The sequence below is a fragment of the Perca fluviatilis genome, chromosome 10 (assembly GCF_010015445.1).
Source record: "Perca fluviatilis chromosome 10, GENO_Pfluv_1.0, whole genome shotgun sequence".
NCBI classification, from domain to species: domain Eukaryota; kingdom Metazoa; phylum Chordata; class Actinopteri; order Perciformes; family Percidae; genus Perca; species Perca fluviatilis.
Window position 1 is genome coordinate 30,265,700 of NC_053121.1, and position 18,164 is coordinate 30,283,863.

An 18,164-nucleotide genomic window follows, 5' to 3' on the forward strand; every position below is an offset into this window, starting at 1 on the left:
AAAACCAAAATTAAATGCATAACTTGAGCTGAAAGAGACAACAAAGAGACAAACTGTGCAAAAACAAAATGTATAATGTATTCTTTATTCCTACCTTTCCAATGTGATACAATGTTTGTGGTCCCATTTGTCAGCAGGACATCTCTGAAAACCTCAATAGTTCTCCAAAAGTCCTCAGTAACAAAGAATGGCATGGATAAATCAGTCAGACAGAGAGCACGAATAATGTTTTAATTTCACTTTCTTTCCGTCCTCAGGGCTTACGACGCTGCAGGTTGTTTTGGACACAGCAGCAGAAAGGAAGTGGCAAGTGACAGCCATCAATGTGGGAAACCTGAAAGATGAGAAGAAGGATGAGGCCTACCGCTCTCTGTTCCAAGATTTGGAGAACAAGAAAGAAAGGAGGGTGATCCTGGACTGTGAACAGGACAAAGTGAAAGACATCATGGAGCAGGTAGAGTGTCGAGGGTTCTATACACCGCTGTACCACAACAAAAAACATCCTGTAACAACTTTAAATATTTTAACCTGATGAACCATGAGAGCAAACTTAAATAAATGCAGGAATCCATTGAAAACCTGCACTTCAGACTTGTTGTCCAAACCAACAGTTTTAGCACAGGGGGTGTGGTGTTGTTGTGTTGTCTTTCTTTGATGTGGCAGTAAGTGAAACAGTTTTGTGTTCCACTGCTGACGTTAGGTGTACTGGGATTCAGGTAAAGGAATATGGGATGCTGCTGCCATGTTTTCAACTGAGGGAACAAATAATGCACTTACAGTGTCTTCTCTTAGGAGTCTGACTGCCGTGGGTTGGTCAGGTCCAGTTTGTCTTCTTCTAACTTTTCATTCAACATTTATGTGGCTTCTGGATTGGGTGTTAACACTGGGTGAGGCAGGCCTCTGGGTTGACAGAAACACAAGGAAGATACTATCTTCTTTTCTTATGATCTTCTCTTTACTATCAGAGACATGGAGGGAGACAATGGAGGGAATAATAGTTTGCAGACTGCCTGTTGGCTTACTCCATCTTCTTTTGATCCTCTCAGCATCTAATAGCGTGCCCCTGTTTGCTACACAATGACATGCACTACTTTTTTTAAGATATGGTTTTGGTTCCATATATGAACACTGCTGACAACACAGGCTTCTGTTAGTTGCTGTTAGCTGCCAGTCTATATCGACGACGTTTCATTTCCGGGATTGTGAAGGTGCCGCCAGAAATTCCGCCGGATGTCCCTAATTTTCGTCCGGATGTCCGTCACCTTCCGCTTCTTTGTGTTGGCATTTTAAACTTTGGTCGATTTATGAGGACTATGGTTAACCACTCCTCAGATCTCGGCAGGTTAAATCGAGACAGATAGCTAGACTAGTCTGTCGAATTTGAGTTTTCTTTTGCATGACAAAAACAACGTTTGAAAGTTCCTTCCCGGGCTATTTTGCAGAGACACCGTCATTGCGTCCTGCGCTTAGCGCCGCCCAAGACGATTGTGATTGGTTTAAAGAAATGCCAATAAGCCAGAGCACCCTTTTCTACCATTTCAGAATGTGGACTAGCCAGACCTTCCTTTGCAGCGCTGCGGAGGAAGGTCTGGCAATGTGAGATATCTTGCTGCTGATATAATCTACTGAGCAGCGCCTGAATATATTCTGGTGATATTGGTTTCTCTTTTCCTAAACTGTCAGAATGCAAATTATTACAATTGCATAGGATAATTTTGTTATTATTATTTTTTGTTAAAGAGGTCTGACTCGCTTACCTGGGAAGTTTTATTAGGTTTTGCTGAAGTGTTTCGTCGATCTGAAATTTCACCAATGTGCTAAATCTACTGATATTTTAAAGATATGAGTATAGGCTAAGTATGATGTGGGTTTTGTTGATTCCTTTTAGTTTTCTTTATCATTTTTTCATTTGTGTTTTCAGTGTTGCATTAGAACACCAATATTGGGCAACACAATCTACTGATTGTGTTATCTGGTTCTCAATTGGGACTCACCTGAAAGTGAGAGTAACTATTGTTGAATAGTAGCCAATGTTGCCACAATGGAAATGCACAGGATGTTAGAGAGTAGTAGAGACTTATTAATTACACAGCAATATCTACCTAAAATTTGCTAAAATTAGCTAACTTTAGCCACCATAAGCTACTGGTCATATTGTACCAGACCAAGTATATTAGGTAAATCACAACTCAGTCAAGCCAATAGACAAACCAAAACAAGACTTTTACTAACTACAGTACTACAGAAAAATACTATAATAATAATAATAATAATAATAATAATATAATAATATAATAATATAATAATTTTACACAATTAGTGCATTGCATTGGTACACTCTTTTTTGTATCTGGTCACTATATTTAATTTGAAGCCAAGAATAAAGGAAAATAAAAATATCTTACAATGTAAGAATAGAATAGAAAAAATGGAAAAGTGTAAATAACACTAGCAAATTATCGACAGTATTTTTTAAACAACAAGGGAATGCAGTAATTGCTAACAATCCTATTGTCCTTTAATTACTCCAGTGGGACAAAAGTGATATTCAGCCAAAATATCTGCATTTGATACAGCACTTACAAAAACAACATTGTCACATGGACCCGGCAGCCAAGCAGATTTAGAAAGGCACCACAACAATCACACTAATTGTTCATTTAGGCTGTAAACAAAACTGCAATTAAAGGCAAAACAGATGCACATAAACAGGCTATATTTACTCCACCTTTTACCCAGGAGAGAGGCTTATTGATTAGCATTTAAAGCATGCCAACATCTGTTTAACTGAATGCTGAATGAAATCAATGCCTGCAGCCTCGGCTCCTGTTTATCTAGGAAAAACAGAATCCGTTCAGGTGGAAATTTCTTGCTTCGTGTCAAAGACATTTACGTACAGCAGGAGAAACTAGACGTTATTATTCAAATCTGCTTCAAGTAACGGCCCTGACAAACGGAGGTTCCAGTCAAGCAGCAGGATTAGTTTCAGGTGTCTTATTTATGTGAGATACAAAAATGGTACATAGCTGAGTTATTTTCTGCTTTTCTGCTCTAACGATAAGGGAAGTGTATGTGGAATTGTATATCTCTGTGTGGCAGTATTTGTGACTGTGAACGCCACAGTTTTTTTCATTCCATTATAATGGCCAGGAGTGTCAGCTATGTTAGGGCTGTGAGTGACAAATTATAATGTCTAAATATAATGGTAGATTTGTGTAGTTTGGATATAACTATTATTACATGTATGATTGTCTTATCTCCGGTTGTCAAACTCTTTAAGGATTTACAATGAAAGTTTTCCAAAATAATAGAGATGACTGAAAAAGCTTTGAAATAGCAATTAATCACATGACATGACAAAACTGTATTATGAAAGACACTTTCAGATACTTTTATTATACTATTTTGTTTGCCCAAGACTTATTTCTTTATTCCAGTGGGAGCTTATAATTTGTGTGTCCCATAACCATGCAGGTCATCACAATTGGCAGACATGTTAAAGGCTACCACTACATTATAGCCAATCTGGTAAGTTTACACAACTTCTATGTTTGTTCAAGAATTGTGTTTTCACTTTATATGTGTCTAAAATGCCTTGTATAAAGAGCACATAAACATCTGGGTCTCAATTTTTGTTTCCAGGGTTTCATTGATGGGGATCTATCGAAAATCCAGTATGGAGGTGCAAATGTGTCAGGCTTTCAGATTGTTGATTTTGAAGATCCTTTGGTGTCCAAGTTTGACCAGAGATGGGAGGCACTAGAAGAAAAGGAGTATCCTGGTGCCGACAGTAAAATAAGGGTGAGTTTAAGGATATTTATGCTGTCTCCATCTGCATCACCCAACTTTACAGCCACATACACACTGTGCATTATTAAACACATCTATAAATAAAGATTATTGTGCACTGTTACACAACAGCACATACATTGCCCCATTAGCTAAGTGCTATCATGTTTAATACAAATTATATACTTTCATATACATGCAATGTAAATAAAAACAGGATGTTATGATATTGAATTATGAAAGTTATTTATTCTATTTACTGCCTATACTAGCATTTGCTGTAACTAATAGTATTAGCTTTCTCAGAACTAAATTCACCTCCCACTCTTTGTCTCTGTGAACTACTCACATTTGAAATATCTGCCATGGCCAAACATATTCTCCCACCCTTTGTCAGCACAATTGTCAAAGTTCAAGATCTGTTATTGCCACACAGCCAGGTTGCTCCAAGTGGTTCAAGTCTGGGTGAAAAATCACTCTGACATTTGCAGCTCAGAACAGCACAGACCATAGATACAGCATAAACAATAAAAAAAGACCACCAAACATATAATATGCACTCTAATTGGGACAAGATGCTTAAATACCAGTGAGGATAATGAGCAGGTGGTGTGATGTGTGCATGTTTTTAGAACTTCAGAGGATGATACTTTTTTTAAGCTCATGTTGGTCATCCCCATTTGTGCGATAGTTGAATTTATGGCTCAACCTTAGCCTTATTTTTCAACTAATTATTCTTCCCTAAAGAATTGATGAGGCGAGGCTGTGTTCAAGACCCATGGTTTGAGGCACAGACCTGACACTTCCTTTGCAGTTTGCCTTAAACCATCGCAGAATAATATTTAGATGCACAGATGCTGTTGAGACAAGTCACAAAGTCATTTGCAATGAAGCAAAGCATCTCATTCCTGCTAATTGAGACCCCACAGATCTGCTCGTTTTGCTGAAATGGAAGTAAAGTTGTTTTGTTGGAAATCTGTCCACCAATAAATAACAAGTGACAAAAACGAACTATGTCCTTGACCCCTATAGATTTGCACTATTGTAGACAATTTTAGCAAATCTTACTCAATCAGGAGTACAATTTAGTGTTTGTGTAATGGACTATTTTCAGCTGTGGATTTGTAGCTCTTGTTAGTATTTAAGGTGGCAGAACACATATTGGTTCAACTCAAAATGAACTACAGTGCCCATGTACATTATGTAATGAAAGAACATGTTATCCAGTGCAACGGAATGGCCGATTGATGAGTTTTAACAGTTCTTAAACAAGAACTGAAGTCTATTGCACATTAATATAAGCTATATCAGGGTTGGGAGAGAGTTGACATTGTGGTTAGTAGTTAGGGTTAGGCTGAGGGATTCCTACCTCTCTGACAACCCCGTTGCCAACATCTTTTCCCACTGTCTTGCTCTAGTACACATCAGCATTGACCTACGACGCCGTGCAGGTAATGACAGAGGCCTTTCGCTACCTGCACAAACAGCAAATTGAATTCACCAGGAGGGCAAACAATGGTGACTGCCTGGCCAATCCTGCTGTTCCCTGGGCTCAGGGAGTTGAGATCGAGCGAGCACTGAAACAGGTAACACATTGCACATACACACATCCTTTTGTTGGTTAAGACTTGTTGCCGTGGTAACAGCAGATCTCCATTCGAAAATGCATAAAACACCCACAGAAAGTGCTTCACAGAGATTGACTAAAGACTGATGTTTTCACCATTTGTGTAGACAAATACAGATATACTTACAGAGAAACAAAGGTCTACCCACAGACTGTCCTCTGAGCTTTGAATCAAGACAACATTAGCTTAACTCCTGCTGAGAAATGAAGCCTGACAGCCAATGTGAAGTCAAAGTGTTTTTAAGGATGTAGCTAACTCCCAGAGCTCAATTTCAAGGCCATCTCACGCATTGCAACCACAATAGCACAGGACAACACATACCCACTCAACCACCATTTCACCATTCTGCCCTCTGGATGCAGGCACAGGTCCCTGAGGTGCAAGAGAGCTTGCTATGGCAAAAGCCTGGTGCCTGCAGCCATAGCAGCCCTAAACAAAACACCCAGATAAAACACATCAGTGCCACTTTCTCTGTGTAAAACATGCCACATGAGAAGCCCATGCTTTATGCACATGTTTTCTAAGAAATACAATTAATTTAACATGTTTGTCAGGCCTCAAAGATACACCCAATGTGTTTTGGTTAGAAACACTGCATTTAAACATAACTGTGTTTACAAGAAAACTCCACAGGATACAATCAATCCTACGTATGGTCCTTCCTGCATGAGCCCTTTTGTTATTTAATTTGGCTGCCAAATAAGAAAAAAGATGGAAAATATTTTTTTCTCAACACACGCTGCGATCTCATCTCCAATCTGGACAGTGCTAGTTTCTTTATGTTCGACATGAAACCCCATTTATAGTAATTTAGGATCATGGCACTAACTTTGTAGAAGAGAAGAGAATAACACAACACCCATGTCCACTGTGCCTTAAAGCCAATAGGTTCAGAGACTTCTCCAAGGCTTACATGTTTCCATCCACATTAACTCACATCCAACTACCTGTTTCAATCAGAATGCAGTACAGTATATTATACATAACACATCAAAACTCTGTTTTCATTTGAATAAGCAGTGGTAGTGAAGATGCCATGTTGTAAAGGTTCAGTTTGCTATCTCTAAGGTGCGTGTGGAAGGCCTGACAGGAAACATCCAGTTTGATCAACATGGCAAGAGAGTCAACTATTCAGTGAACATAATGGAATTAAAGACCAATGGCCCTGTAAAGGTAAGCATCTGGATGGACCCCTTCTTTAGAAATGAAGTTAAATACATATTTAATTTAATAGTCTTTTTCAGATTATGTGAAGCCGCAATCTTACAGTAGCACTCAAGATTAACCATACACGTTTCATGAATATTACTGCTTTTTCTATCAACAGATTGGATACTGGAATGAAGTTGACAGAATGGCTGTCACTAAATCTGATGTCTTTGCAAATGACACAACAGGAATGGAAAACAAAACAGTTATTGTCACCACCATCTTGGTAAATATTATAATATATGATTGCAGCATAAACTGCTTCAATTGTCTTTTCATTGTCACCCTTCTGGTGTTAAGTAGCTGGAGAAACAGTTAGCTCCTAAACCAACGTATGGTGCCACATTTTCAATGCCAAGGATAACCTCAATAATTTAGTTTCTTTTGTTGTTTTTTTAAATAGAACTGTATTTTATTTAGACTAAATTTGCCTATATGATTAAGGTATTTTGAATTTCACGTTGTCGATTAAGGAGAGGATAGTTTTTTTCTGTTGTAGCACACCTCTTCTGTGTCAATCTTGTATTCACATTGACAACCAGAATAACACCAGGCCTCTAATTTCTTGCTACAAGTATGTGCTTTGTTTTAGACCAGTGCTCTCTTGTATCAATAATGACCTGTCAGCCTGATGTGAAATCTGTTGTTATTGAAGCTGCTTTTAACATTGTAATTCAATCCTCTTGTGCTGAGTGGTGTTTTTGTCTCTGTCCTTCAGGAAGCTCCATATGTAATGCTGAAAAAGAACGCTGACCTTTTTGTAGACAATGAGCGCTACGAGGGTTACTGTGTAGATCTAGCTGCAGAGATAGCAAAGCACTGCGGCTTCAAATATCAACTGAAAATAGTGTCAGATGGGAAATATGGCGCCAGAGATGCAGAGACCAAAATCTGGAACGGGATGGTTGGAGAGTTAGTTTATGGGGTGAGTTGTCTTAAATACGATGTAACTAACGTCCTAAATTAACACCACATGCCACTTTATCCGGTATTCTATTTTGTCTTTGTTGTGGATAGAAAGCAGACATTGCAGTGGCTCCTCTGACCATCACTCTGGTACGAGAAGAGGTGATTGACTTCTCCAAACCCTTCATGTCTCTGGGAATCTCTATCATGATAAAGAAGCCTCAGAAATCCAAACCAGGAGTCTTTTCTTTCTTGGACCCGCTGGCTTACGAGATCTGGATGTGTATTGTTTTTGCCTATATCGGTGTCAGCGTGGTGCTGTTCCTCGTCAGCCGCTTCAGCCCATATGAGTGGCACACTGAAGAGTATGAGGACGGGCAGATCCAGACCAATGAGTCGACAAACGAGTTTGGCATATTCAACAGCCTGTGGTTCTCCCTCGGAGCGTTCATGCGCCAAGGCTGTGACATATCACCTAGGTAGGTCAGACAAATCAACGACTGCGGATTTTTCTCAGTTTAATCAACCAGAAGTAACTGGTGACTTTATGCATTAATAACTTGGAATGTAAGTGGGCTTTTTCACACTCAACAGTAACTGCTTACAGAGTTCATTGGCAACTATGATTTTGCAAATGTGTTTTTAGCAGTCTCTTGGTCCATGTTCTACAGTATATTGATGACGGTTCATTTATGAATGAATTCCGGTGCCGCAGGAAGTTACGCCGGATGTCCCTCACTTTTCACTTTCTTTGAGTTAACTTTAAACTCCGGTTGCATCGAGCAACATTAACCGGAACCTCTGTGCAATGTTACAAGCTGAAAATGGCAAGTTTTAGGGAAAATTTGGTTTGTGTTATAAGGCACGCCTGCTTGGTTCTTTCGGGCAATGATTGTAAAAATTTACAAAGAATATATTTACGGCAGTTACTCTCTAAATGGGACGTTTTGGGACTGGTTGGTGGGGATTTGCTAGGGACAAAATACACATAGCGATACACTGGTTAGAGCAAATTATGTTAAACCATGTATCCAGATAATTTAAATAGCTCACGCTACTGTATTGTGTGAACAGATAACTTCATCTAAAACTAGCCAAACCTTCCTCTGCAGCGCTGTGGAGATAGGTCTGGCAATGTGAGACTAGTTGGTCCACCAATTAAAAGTCCAGAGTAAAGTATCCGTATCTATTTGATGGACTAGAATCAATGGACAAAGAGGATGATCAGCTTTGACATTAACATTTTGCTCATTTCTTGAGAGAATCTTTAGATTTATAAAAAATGCTCTCATTCAAATAACACTGTTGTTTGCTGGTTGGCAATGAGCTTTACAACCTGGGCCACCAGCAGGGCTGTAAATATTTAAACATACGCAATGTCAGTGGTGGTAGGAGCCATCCTGCTGTGCAATTATTTATTCATCAGTGGCTAAAAAATTATATCATATCCCTCTTTTATTTTGTATTATTTTTCTTACACATCCTGTAGGTCCGGTCTGTCTCCTAATCAAAATCAGGGTTGGATAAACTTTTATATGTATAGATTGAATAACTTGTGAGAGCAGACACTTATAAGTAAAGTTAGAGTCATGAATTCCAAAGGGATGAATCAACGTGTCTTCTACATCTCTTCCTGATGATGTGACGGTTGTCAGCATGACTTTGGATCAGTTGATAGTGTTAGTGTTTTATTATGTTAGTTTATTTCTCCAACAGGGACATCATACTTTGAACCTTTTTGACCTTTTTTGTTAAAATAATAGTACAAATCTGACAATATCTGTCTTTTATAGTAATTCAGTAAATCACTTCACTTGCTTCAAAATATCCCTCTAGAAAACTTTCTTTTTTAACACATGAAATTTCAATGAAATCACATTCACTTAGTGCAGAATCTGTTGTTGATACTGAATGATTTGTTAAAACAGTGCTTGAATGATAAGCACAAGTGAATATTTCTTTATCTGTTATTTTCAATAGATCTCTGTCTGGGCGCATTGTTGGTGGAGTTTGGTGGTTCTTCACTTTAATCATCATCTCCTCCTACACCGCTAACCTGGCTGCTTTCCTAACTGTTGAGAGGATGGTCTCTCCCATTGAAAGTGCAGAGGACCTTGCAAAACAGACCGAAATAGCCTATGGGACTCTGGACTCTGGCTCTACTAAAGAGTTTTTTAGGGTAAGAGATCCTCTCTTTGTATTCTACACCTGTGGAAACAAGGTTTTAGCTTTTGATAGTTAAATGCAACTTACTTTACTTCTCAGTGAACCATGCTCCTCTTCTGAAAATACAACTTGGTGCAGGAAATTAAATCTTCCTTGAAGGAGAATATTGAAATTTTAGTAGGTAGCAAGGTTTTGTCCCATAACATGGACTGAAAATTAAGTTTTGGAGGCCAGAAGTCTGCACCTGGCAAAGCAATCTTGTGATTTTCATGAAAAAAAAAGAAAAATCTTACCTACCTCAAATAGATTTATATAATAATTGTCATTTTAAGCTTTGATTCAGTAAAAAAAATCATATCAGCATTACATGCAATGTTTCATGGAAGTAATAATGTGTCTGGAAGCGTTCATAAACTTATTGTATTAACAAAAGGTGCTTCTTCCATTGTCTTTTTTCTAAAACAGCGCTCAAAAATTGCCCTCTTTGACAAAATGTGGACATACATGCGCAGTGCGGAGCCCTCTGTGTTTGTGAAAACCACAGCTGAAGGGGTTCTGAGGGTCCGCAAGTCCAAGGGGAAGTATGCCTACCTGCTGGAGTCCACCATGAACGAGTACATCGAGCAGCGAAAACCCTGCGACACCATGAAGGTGGGAGGCAACCTGGACTCCAAAGGCTACGGGATCGCCACGCCGAAAGGATCCTCATTAAGGTGGGTGGAATAGTATAACAATGTGTCCAATGTTGTTATAGTATCCCACCTACCCTGATGTAGCTTTGCTTATTTGTCTCTGGTTTGTATAAGGAGATGAGGTAACGCCCCTTCCCCTTCAAATTCTTTAAAACCATTGCAATTTATTGTAAGTCGATAAATTGCAAAAAAAATGTTAGTCATTTTTTTTTAAATAATTGACTAATTTGATCCAATAATTTTCCAAATTACTATTATTAATGACTTACAGAGTATATTGAGACTCTTTCTTCTGATCCAGGCTGGATTTCAGCAGGGTTTTTCATACCTATTCTAATTAGTTACTCTTATTAAAAAGATTTTGAATCTTAATCTGAACCTTTTCTATTGCTTCACCCATTACGGTAATCTAAATTTAGATTGCTCTCCTACAGTCTTTCTGTCTAGTACTGTCCTAGCTTATGTGTTTTTCCATGTTTCTATATGCTTAACATGTTGCCTTGTCGTTTTGCTCTTTTTCTCAATGGATTAACTTTGAATGGTTGATTAGTTTGTATGTTCATGATAAGATATTTTAGGAATGTAAAGTTAAATGTGTATTTACTTATTGTGTTTTTGCTAAACCCTTGCAGTACACTTGTTTTATGTAATGACTTAATGAACATTTCCTTTGTGGAAAAAATTGGAGGTAACAAAAATTGTATACGTCTTAATTGTGGCACTGCTTGGGTTTCAATATGTATTTAATATGCATTGTCTAATGTTGATTATTGAAGCCATTTTGATTTTGAGCAATAGCCTTTTTCTCAATGTGCCCCTCAATTGGATCAGTTGCACTAAAAACTCCCTCCATCCCTAAACACATAGATAATTTAATGGGTAGTTGGGTTAGATGGTGATTTATTGAGGGAATGTTGCATGTTTTGACATATTTCCATGAGGTCTAACCATTTTTTCCCCATTACTGCTGTTTTGCTGTCTCTCTTTTAGTGGAGTCACTTGCCAGACACTGTTATATGTATGTTGTGGATGTGAGTACGTTGCTGTAGCCACTAGTCCCCCTAGTCTTAGCACTCTGTCCTCTCTGTTGTGTTACGGCTAAGCTCTGCCACCTTTGACAAACATTCATGTTACACTCACATTTGATCCTGATTATATAAGATAGCTATTTTGTGATATAACTACCCAAATGCCATAAGAGGGGGGTGGGGGGGACAATAGACATAAATCTATTTTTTAATCTCTAAAATGAGGGAGTGATAGACAGACAATTGATAAGTGGCTCACCCTGTCTTACAAGTATGTTTTATCGTTTCAAGAAATGCGGTTAACCTCGCAGTACTAAAACTGAATGAGCAAGGCCTGTTGGACAAATTGAAAAACAAATGGTGGTACGACAAAGGAGAGTGCGGCAGCGGGGGAGGTGATTCCAAGGTCAGCCCCAGTGAGCAAAGTGATGGGTAACTCATTGCAACTCCCAAAAGTAAGCAGCAAACCAGCACAGGATCCCAATCCACACTGACAGCAGGCCAGTCACCTGCTGAATCAGCTGCAAAGCTAGCAACCCTCAGCAACGTGAATCATCAGCACGTACTGAAAATCAGGTCTCTAAAGAAAGTGCAAGACATGTAGCACGAGTTCAGTAGCTTGGCCTCTTCCCATTGGCTCACTGTACTTGGACATACAGTATATCTGTTGCCCTTGCTGCTTACTTCAGGCGATACGTTAATGCACATTTGGCTCTGCAAAACTCGCTTTTGCTTAGGCCAAATGGCGCATCAACGTCCATCGCCACTGCAACGGAAAGAAGAGAAAGAAATGTAAGAAAGAGAATCAAAGACAGAAAAAAAAAAAGTTTAATCAGTGTAAATGTAATAATAACATAAAATAACATTGATAATGTTATTTATGTTATTTTCCACGTGAAGAACGCCAGTAAACCTTGCGGTATTGAAACTCAGTGAGCAAGGAGTCTTAGACAAGCTGAAAAACAAATGGTGGTACGATAAGGGTGAATGTGGAGCCAAGGACTCTGGAAGTAAGGTTAGTCGCTGCAGGTTCTATGTGATTCAAGCACACTCATAATTATTAGAGGGAATGACCCCATTTAAAGTAATGATAAATCATTTCAAGCAAATGCACAAACAAAGCATGAGATGCCTTGGTAAGATGTAATTTACTAATGCCTGCAGACCTACTAATGATTAATACCATTTATATTATTTTATAATACAGTAATGCATGTAATGTCATTCTTGAAATGTGCACTCTTTTATCAAAATGACCCATTAAATCCTCTTTCCAGCTCCCCAATATCCAATGACAAATGAAATGGAAAGCTTTTTTCTTACAAAAAAGCTTTCATGAGATATTTATCAATTAAAAAATTTGGACGCAGTTACACAAAGGAAACGCTCACAGCACTGAATACTGAAATCTGACAGTGATTGGCTAATCTCTGGACCATCTATTAAGGGTGTCCAATGGTGTTAAATGTCCTCTGTTGTATTTGTATCACTGTCTTTCACTGTGTAGTACTGTGTGAGTCTTGTGTTGTTGTTTTTTTGCGTGGCCTCGTGTTGATCTTAGAGTGTTATTATTGAAGTTCACACTGATTTCACAGACAACAGTTACGTCTCACTCTTATCACTTTAAATATCTCACAAATTATGAGAAATCCACCATTTCTAAAAAAAATAATAATAATTAAAATAGCCAACTGCTCCTTCACCTACCTTTTTCCCACTGTAAAGCTCCATAAAACCACAGACATCAATTATTAATGAAATGATCTGTGTGAAAAAAAATGAAGCACTTTGTTCTGAGTGATTCTCTTTCCTCAGTTGGCACTTGTTTCTTTTCCTTGATAATTGATACTCACCTCTGTCTTGTCAGTTAAATACTCCAAACTTTAAAATATGTAACTGTAACTGTGTTGTCTATGGCTGCCATGTTGTCACTTTCTACACACACACACACACACACACACACACACACACACACACACACACACACACACACACACACACACACACACACACACACACATATTGTGCACCACTTTGAAAAGGTAGAGCCCTATGTATCCATTTGGCATCCACCTTAAATGAATACATGGGTGTTTTATATGCTAAAGAAAACTCACTGTACTCTATGTGTCAGACCCCAATTGGTTTATTAGTAAGCTGTCTTCCTTCTTGTCTCTGTCTATAAGTAAGGTCTTTGAGCACGTTTGTAACAGCTTAGCCCTTTGTAATGGGCAACCCATGTAAATGGTCCTTGTACAGTACAAATTTCGGATGTAGATCCACAACACATAGACTTTATATGCACTGCACACAAACTGCTGCTGCATTTCATTATGATTATAGTACTAACCTTACCCACATTGCTTTAAATTTACCCAAAATAAAAAAAGCACCTGTGTGTTATGTCTTGTTATTTTCTGTGCTTTTTAGATATTATTGGCTGTCGAAAAATGTATTATTGTTATTAGGTATAGTGGTGCATTTGTGTGCATTTTTAGTTTTTGTTGTGGATGTGATTGTTTTATTCATGTACATTTTTAAATCTTTCAACTTTTCACCCTTGCCCTGCCGCTGACCTCTGTCTCGTGTGCATTTCGCAGGAGAAGACGAGCGCCCTCAGCCTGAGCAACGTGGCTGGGGTCTTCTACATTCTGGTCGGAGGACTCGGTTTGGCCATGCTGGTGGCCTTGATTGAGTTCTGTTACAAGTCCCGAGCCGAGGCGAAACGAATGAAGGTGGCAAAGAATGCACAGAATATTAATCCAACTTCCTCGCAGAATTCACAGAATTTTGCAACTTATAAGGAAGGTTACAACGTATATGGGATCGAAAGTGTAAAAATTTAGGGGGTAGGGAACGAGGTTTTCATAAATTCCCCCCAAATGCACGCTTTTTTGGCTCCATCCTTTCCATCCTTCAGTGTTAGTGAATGAAGAGGTTGGCCAAAGGATCGTATGTACTGGTGATTTATGATTTATTGAGAGAGAGAGAGAGATATTCCCCTTTTTAAAAATTAAAACTGTGTTTGTCCATTTAAGTTTCCTTGCTATTTGAAACCATTTTCATGTATGACTGTTGATGGCCATGCTTGATAATACCTCTGTCCTAGTAACACATTTCAACAATAATGCTTGCAATGACCATGCATAAGTCTTTACATGATCATTTGAATCTCACATTGTGTTACCCATGGATATCATATTTAGTTCTCATCTACATAGTCATGTTTTGAACATTTATAATCTTTTAAGCTTACAGATGTGGATATCCGCTAACCTAACATGTTGCTTCCTTGTTTGTGTGTGGATTCTTGTGGTTGTGAATGTGTTAATGTCTGTGATTGCTTGTGTCTGCTTGTACACGTGACTTCCATGTGTTTAGATGACATTTGGGGACGCCATGAGGAACAAAGCAAGACTTTCCGTCACTGGGAGTACTGGGGAGAATGGTCGGGTGATGACTCCAGAGTTTCCTAAAGCTGTCCATGCTGTCCCTTATGTGAGACCTGACATGGGATTAAACGTCAGCCTGACAGATCTGTCCTGATCAATGAGAAACTTCTGAGTGCCTTACAATGGTTTATATAGAGCGATTTTTTTCTGTCCTCTTCGGCCCTCCTTCTGTTCCAGCGCTTTTTCTGTCTCTGTCTGGTGAAAAAGGAAAGGTAGGAGATGGAGGCTACATTTTGTGTCTCACAAAGACTTGTATTGTTGCTCTCTGTCTCTATTTCTCACCGTATAAAACACCTCTCTCTCTGAGTGGAATTACATCTCGGAATATAAAAGGGAGCCTCTTTTTTTCTAAACTGATGACACCATGCTTTCATATCTCACTGTCTGGACTGGACTGAGACAGAAACGAGAGCTTGATTGACGCCAACGGCTGCTTCTAGGAGTCAGAGTTTCAGTCATCTCAACTGTTGGTGTGTATGTGTGTGTATGTGTGTGTGTGTGTGTGTGTGTGTGTGTGTGTGTGTGTGTGTGTGTGTGTGTGTGTGTGTGTGTGTGTGTGTGTGTGTGTGTATATGTGCGCATGCGCAGGGGTGTGTGAGTGAAGAGCATGGGTGTGTGTGCGTCAAGGAAAGATGTCGTCAAAAACACACTGTTTCTGTAGCCACCACCGCCAAACAGGATTTTCAAGCACACTTGATATCATCTGCATTAAGATGTGAAATTGTCCTTTTTTTTTTCCTAAGAAAATCTCCAAAAAAAGTTTATTGAAAAAAAAATATTTTTATGTATTTTCACAAAATAGCTTTTAAATAAACTTGCTTACATACTGGTTGGATATAAACATCTTAATGTGTGAGTAAAAAATACTAAACAGCTTCTAGTTCCATATTTTTAATGCCAAATACATTGCATATGGGGCTGAGATGTTGAAGTCATGTAATTAATTCCTATTCTAAACTTTCCTGTATATTTTATTCTTTAACATTTGGTGTTGATATGAAATATATGTCAATGCTTGACATTTGGAATCAATTCTTCTATGTTTTTCTTGTTGGAGTTGGTGCAGCGATTTTTGCTTTATACTTTTGTCTCTGTTTGCTTCAGTGCTTTTGTTGTTTTCTGACGAGAACCAGGGTTGTTCTACTTTCAAGAGGAAATTCACGTGTTTACATGCCATTAATGCAAAACAAAAATAGTATGGTCTGGTATTATCGCATCACATTTTGAAGTGACATCAAAAAGAGGCATCAACATCCACATGGTTTTCGTGGTGGTTTCAAATGCCAAATAAGTTAAGAGTGCCAAATTCTAGTGACAGTAGATATTAATATAGTCTTAATATAATCAATCACTGTCATCTCAGTGAATGTAAATGATACAATCTGTAACTTTTGTAACTAGATGTACAGTTGGTGGCAATGACAGTGCTGATACAATAGCATTTACGCTTTGTTTTCCAGTCTCCATGTATTTTGCATTGATCTGACAATAAAGTAGCACCAGTTGCATGTTGTTGCCGCAAATACTACATACGTTTATTTCATTACTGCCAAACATGCATTTTCATTTAAATGTTGACGTTGTGAGGTTAATTGTTTAAAATTGGAAATACAATGTTAGACATACAATATATACAAATATGCATATATTTTATATAAAAAGTTTGAATATGAAAACTTATAGCCCCTTTTCATTATGGTGTCAGAACTACTCTGCTTCCATTCAATACTAAATTTGGTTACTTATTTAGAAAATTTGCTGTCCATAAGTTACTTACAAAACTAGTACAGACAAGCACTTCTAATTATAAGACACATTTTATTTGATCTTCTTTTGTGAAATTGACATATGAATTAGTCAACCACTGCAACACAAAGGGAGGTAAACTATGTTATTATTATCACTGTTGTGATGTAACAACAGAAACATATACCGTAGTTGCTTATCAACTTCATTGCATATTCAGGCTATTCTCACTGACATTTTGTATATGGAATGTGTGCTAACTTGATTATTTTTTGGGACTCTTTCTAAATAAAAGTGACTGATCTCTTATTATCTCTGTGTGTGTAATTCATTCAGAATGAGTTGTTATTTATTCTGAGGAAAGCATCACAGAACAATTGATGTAATGTTTATGTTTAACCCCGTTAATAAAATGTCTTAAATGGACAGAAAGGTTTAAATGAGATGGACCATGATGAGTTAACATATTTAAATACCAGTTAAATCTTTTTTCTACATTTCTTGAAGTATTTTTTTTTGATTACATGAATTAAGTAGTCATCTGTCTGTGTAGCTGTAGTGAAAGCCCTACACACACACCCGTGGTCCAATCACAAATGGTTAACTTCCCTGATTAGACCACTCCTCACGATTGTGTGCAGAGTGTGCTTGATTGACAACACTCCTGCTACGTTTACACTTGGCCGATTATTTTCATAAACGGACATTTCAACCTCTCCGTTTTCAAAAATAACATTGTGCACAGCTGTCAGTTTACACGTACCCATGTATATATGCCGTCAATGCCGTCAAGAGCATGCCAAACCTGTAGGTGGCAGTGTAACGAGAAGCTCAAGCCCACATTAGCCAATTTGAATCCCAGAAATAGCAACAACAGCAACGAATCGCAACAAATTGCTTCCTTTCTCTTCTCTTCCTCACTTCCTCGGCTGCCTAAACCTCTTTTTGTCTCAGTTTACATGCAAACGTGCAACCAAAGTTTTCCAAAATCTCCACTCTGTCCGGAGGCTTTAGAAAGACTCGTTTTCAGAGGCGAATTCTCTGTTTGCGTGTAAACGATGGGCACAAACAAAGGGAAATGTCTCCGTTTTCAAAATAACCATGTACGTGTAAACAGGGCCTCCGACTCTCCTGTTTAAATCTCTGCACACCCACACGTTTTCAATTACTCTGGCTGATTAGCCCTCAGGTTGAGACTGGGTGAAGCCTTGCTGGGAGTAACTCGATGACACCAAACTTAATGAACTAAGGCGGCAGTCACACTACAGAGTTACACTTGAGTTTGTGCGCTAAGACTCTCTAACATTTGGCAATTTCGGGCTGTCCCAAAGAAAGTTGACAATCAACGGGTCTAGACTGCAGTTTGTCCCCAAAACCCATTTAGAGCTTTGGCAACCAAGACTAAAATAAGCACAATTTACTGCTGAATCAGCCAGATAACTGAAATACCTGTGTAGGCGAGGACCTTTATTTTGTACAATATTTTTACATGATAATTGGTTTAAGTAAAGTTAGTAAAAGTTTACAGAATATTATTACATGCTTACT

The 18,164-nt window shown here is 38.4% G+C and overlaps 1 protein-coding gene across 8 annotated transcripts in view; it reads left to right on the forward strand.

The window, feature by feature from the left end:
* gria2b (glutamate receptor, ionotropic, AMPA 2b) overlaps nt 1-16,928 on the forward strand; it is a 54,655-nt gene extending 37,727 nt beyond the window's left edge. Inside the window, exons 4-16 of one of the 8 annotated variants that reach the window (XR_005640495.1) lie at nt 258-454; nt 3,475-3,528; nt 3,643-3,801; nt 5,208-5,375; nt 6,486-6,590; nt 6,745-6,852; nt 7,345-7,551; nt 7,644-8,011; nt 9,513-9,711; nt 10,164-10,411; nt 11,710-11,824; nt 12,319-12,433; nt 14,019-14,153. Coding sequence is in view for 6 of the 8 variants with exons in the window: in XM_039813728.1 (XP_039669662.1) it covers nt 258-454; nt 3,475-3,528; nt 3,643-3,801; nt 5,208-5,375; nt 6,486-6,590; nt 6,745-6,852; nt 7,345-7,551; nt 7,644-8,011; nt 9,513-9,711; nt 10,164-10,411; nt 11,710-11,824; nt 14,019-14,153; nt 14,800-14,964 (2,228 nt within the window). In the remaining 2 variants the exon portion in view is untranslated. Of the gene's footprint in view, nt 1-257; nt 455-3,474; nt 3,529-3,642; nt 3,802-5,207; nt 5,376-6,485; nt 6,591-6,744; nt 6,853-7,344; nt 7,552-7,643; nt 8,012-9,512; nt 9,712-10,163; nt 10,412-11,709; nt 11,825-12,318; nt 12,490-14,018; nt 14,268-14,799 lie in introns of those variants that run through there. The other 7 variants (XM_039813728.1, XM_039813729.1, XM_039813730.1 and 4 more) reach the window with 7 other exon arrangements.
* The last annotated feature ends 1,236 nt before the right edge of the window (nt 16,929-18,164 follow it).